Source organism: Puma concolor, chromosome A2 (assembly GCF_028749965.1).
Source record: "Puma concolor isolate L17-30 chromosome A2, mPumCon1.1.hap2, whole genome shotgun sequence".
Classification (NCBI taxonomy): Eukaryota; Metazoa; Chordata; class Mammalia; order Carnivora; family Felidae; genus Puma; species Puma concolor.
The window spans coordinates 161,216,417-161,220,596 of NC_141668.1; the positions used below are offsets into that span (position 1 = coordinate 161,216,417).

The 4,180-nt window shown below is 45.8% G+C and overlaps 1 protein-coding gene across 1 annotated transcript; it reads right to left on the bottom strand.

Moving 5' to 3' along the window:
- Nucleotides 1–261: 261 nt before the first annotated feature.
- LOC147583713 (olfactory receptor 7A5-like) lies at nucleotides 262–1,272 on the bottom strand. Its single transcript, XM_086684835.1, has one exon. The coding sequence runs from the start codon at nucleotides 1,270–1,272 to the stop codon at nucleotides 340–342; it is 933 nt and encodes a 310-aa protein (XP_086540961.1). The 3' UTR covers nucleotides 262–339.
- Nucleotides 1,273–4,180: the final 2,908 nt, after the last annotated feature.

Below are 4,180 nucleotides of genomic sequence, written 5' to 3' on the forward strand. Positions count from 1 at the left end.
ATTTAAATAAAATCTTGAAAAGAAAAAGAAAAATAAATCCAACTTTCCCATTGTAAGATACAGAAATTTCTAGGCCTTTGTGACCCAAGGATGGGGAAAACATTGGGAACATATGAAAATGGACAAAGGATAAACTGTACATCAGACAGAGCAGAAGCTTAATAAAATGATTTACTTAAATGTATAGAGAAGTTGAAATCAAACAAATGGAAATTCCAGGAAAGAAAAAGAAAGATCAGATTCTACTTCCACAGTCTGATAAAGGGATAGCAGTTCCTGTCTCTGAGGCTCTGAGCCCTGCAATCATGGGCACATCTTCAGCCCCAGGACAATTGGCCCTTACGTCCCTGGAACCCCAACGATTCTTTTCAGAGCCCTCTTTATGTCTCTGTTCCTCAGGCTGTAGATGAAGGGGTTCAGCATGGGCGTGACCACCGTGTACATCACCGAGGCTGTGGCACTTGAGAGTGAGCTCTGGGTAGCAGCAGAGCTGAGGTACACTCCTAGGCTCGTACAATAAAATAAGGAGACAACCGATAGGTGAGACGCACAGGTGGAAAATGCTTTATACTTGCCCTGAGCTGATGAGATCCCACGTATGGAGGAAACTATCTTAGAGTAAGAGTAAAGGATCCCGGCCAGGGAAGCACCACCCAGCAGCATAGCTGCAAGATACATCACCAAGTTATTAATAGAGGTGTCAGAACAGGCAAGTTGGATCATCTGATTGAGTTCACAGAAAAAGTGGGAGATTTCCAAGGTTGTACAGAAGGACAGCCCCAACACCATTAAGGTTTGTAACAAGGAATTCAGGACACACATGATCCAGGACACCAGAACCAGCAGTCCACAGAGCCGGGGATTCATGATGACCATGTAGTGTAGGGGATGACAGATGGCCACAAAGTGGTCATAGGCCATCACTGTCAGAAGAAAGATGTCTAATCCTGCAAAGAGCAGGAAAAAATACATCTGTGTGATGCAGTTCTCATAGGTTATGACTTTGCTCTGTGTCTGGATGTTCCAGAGCATCTTTGGGACGGTGGTGGAGGTGACACAGATGTCACCAAAGGACAGGTTGGCCAGGAAGAAGTACATGGGCGTGTGGAGGTGGGAGTCAGAGCTGACGGCCCAGAGGATGAGCAGGTTCCCAAACACAGTGATCAGGTACATGGAGAGGAAAAGCCCAAATATGAGGGGCTGCAGTTCTGGTCTCTCTGCAAATCCCAGAAGAAAAAATTCTGAAATTTGTGTATCATTTCCTGGATTCATGTGCTGGAGGTGACTACCAGGGAACAACAACAACAACAAAAATAACATGACTGATTTTCTCAATAATGAACTTTGCAAATATCATTGAAATGCTACAATTCTTATTTTGCATTCAAAAGTGAATATCCATCGTTTTTGTATGGAACTTGTCCCCTCTCAGCATCTCCATGCCACCTCTGAATAGGTATTCACTTCCCACACTTAACATTTTCCCCAAGTGCTCATGTTTTCTTTACTTTTAATGAGAAATTCTGTCACGCATTTGAGGAATAACCTTGAGCACTGACTAACCTTCACGCAAAGTGTCTAAGTGTCTAGAAACAAAAGCCTGGAGGGCTCAGTGATGGAGAAAGGGGATAAGCAAATGAGACCAGATAAAATATCAGGAGGTGACAGGTGCCGTGAAGAAAAACAAAGCCTGTGTAAAGGGAAGCGTGGATGGAGGGATGGCTCTTCCTGGTTGTTCGGGCACACCGGCACACATGTAAACAGAGCCCTCGAGGAGACAGGAGACACAAGGTCCTCTGGGGAAGAGCGTGCCCATCGGAGGGAACTATGAGTGCGACGGCTCTGAGGAAAGACGTGGGTTTTTCTAAATTTTTTTAAAGCATGAGGGTGGCCGACACACCAGGTCACGTTAGTTTGGGGGGCGCCACACAGTGATTCAACAAGTGTCAACATCACGCCCTGCTCACCAGGCATGGAGTTGCCATCTGTCACCACACAGCCTGTGACAGCATCACTGACAGTATTCCCTCCACTGGGCCTTTACCTCCTCTGAGTCTCCCCTTCCTGAACATGGAAGGAATTCCTCAACCGGAAGCCAGTGTCTCCCACTCCCCTTCACCATCCTGCCTTTTGTTGTTTGCATATTGTGTTAAAGACCCAGGCTCAAAAGAAAGCCAGTGTGTCCAGGGGAAGGAGTGAGAGGAAGACTGATGAGAGGTGGTGGCAGGGAATGTGGAGGAATGCGGTGGCCTCCCGGACACTGACGAAACTTCCCTGCACAAGGAACCCCTCCTTCACATGGTGTTCCTTGCACTTTATTAATTTCCTCTCCAAGGAATCTTTGAATAGAAATGGGCCTTCTTAGCTTCATATGTTGGTAGTAATCTGGCACCTCTATTTTAAGGGTCATGTATTGGAGGTATGGGTTCCAGGACCTCTGTCTTGAGACCTGCTCATCACACACACACACACACACACACACACACACACACACACGCTCTATAGCCTCCTTGGACCATGTCACAACCAGACTATTCTCACCTCCAGTCACAATAATTAGGCAAACAATGATATAAGGCAAGCTGTTCAATATCAGATTGTCTTTCCTATAAGTTGCAAAAACATCCAAATTCTAGTAGATAAGTCTCCCGTGAGCATGTAGATATGGGTCTGAATTTTAAGGTGATCATTTTGTGTCCAGTATTTACAGAAACAAAAATCAAATTCAAAAACTGAGAGCAAGAAAAGTGGGGAGAAAGATCTAATGAGCTCAGGTGGCCCCTGGTGGTGATGACGAGAAAGTGTCCTTGGTTCTGGGGACACCCCAACCCCAGGTACATCTCCTTGATGCCCAGAATAATAAAGCGGCAAAAAGCAATTTATCCAAAAGAAAAAGTAGGAATGTCTTCATGTTATCGAGACATCCCACCAGAATAACAAGGGAAGACACCCACAATTCACAAAAGGAAATACACAGGGTACAAGAAAAGTGGGGGATTTTAGAAAATTATTTGCTAAAGAACAACTTTTCTAAATGATATAAAATGCTAAACTTTTACAATCAGAAACCGGTTTTGAATCGGGGATCTCCACATTTGCTATTTGGACTTGGAGAACCAACCAAACTATTCTTTTTCTCCCCCCTGTAAACTCTAGTCAGGTAACATACAGTGTAATATTGGTCTCAGGAGCAGAATTCAGTGATTCATCACTTACCACACCCAGTGCTCATGGCAGCAATTGCCCTCCTTAATCCCCACCTCCCATCTAGCCCATCCCCACCCACCTGCCTCCATCAACCCTCAATTTGTTCTCTATCGTTATGAGTCTCTTCTGGTTTGTTTCCCTCCCTTCTTTTCCCCCACCTTCCCAACCAAACTATTGTGAATGCTAATATCCTTCCCCAAATGGTAGGGCTAGAGGTATCTATCCTGCTCAGGTAGTTGGCAGATTTAGTGAATACGCCGTATAGAGCTTAGCACAGCTCCCTGTGTTGACAATGAGTGCTTCTCACTGGTGAGGAGATTTGGCTGATTTTTTTTCTTCTCTCAAAGTTCCCATCCCATCGCTTCCCCACCTCTGGGGTCCCAAATCCACCGCCTTATTTCAGTTCCTTGTCCTGTCTCCACCTATTATGGACTGACACCTCTCTAGCCAATAGTCACAATTACCCAAGAGGTCTTTCTAATATTGCAATTACACGACTGTCCACCTTAACCCCTTCCCAGTGACTCCCCCCTGGAGAATGAACCCCCAATCCCATACCTTCCAACACTTGGCTTGCCTCCCTTGACCGACCCACCAGCTTTACACTCACACCGCCTCACCCCTTCGATCTCCCACACACCGAGCCTGAGTTGTAGCTTCTCCGGAAGGCCCGGCTCAGGTCTCGGAGCCTCTACACCCCTGCTTCCCTCTGCTTGGAGTCACCCCCTGGTCCGTTTGGAGTTTTTCATCTCTTCTCTATCCTGAAAATCCTATCTCCTCTTTCTGAAGCAAGGAGTCCTCTCCCTCATGAGTCTTCGTGGGTGTAGTTCCTTTTAATATTCTCACAGACTATTAAATAGTCTACTAAATAGTCTATTAAATAGCTTCCAGCTACCAATCTCTCTGAACCTTTCCTGAAATACCTGCTGAGCTCTAAGCCTCACCTGGATGGGGTCTGTGAGAGGAACGTCTC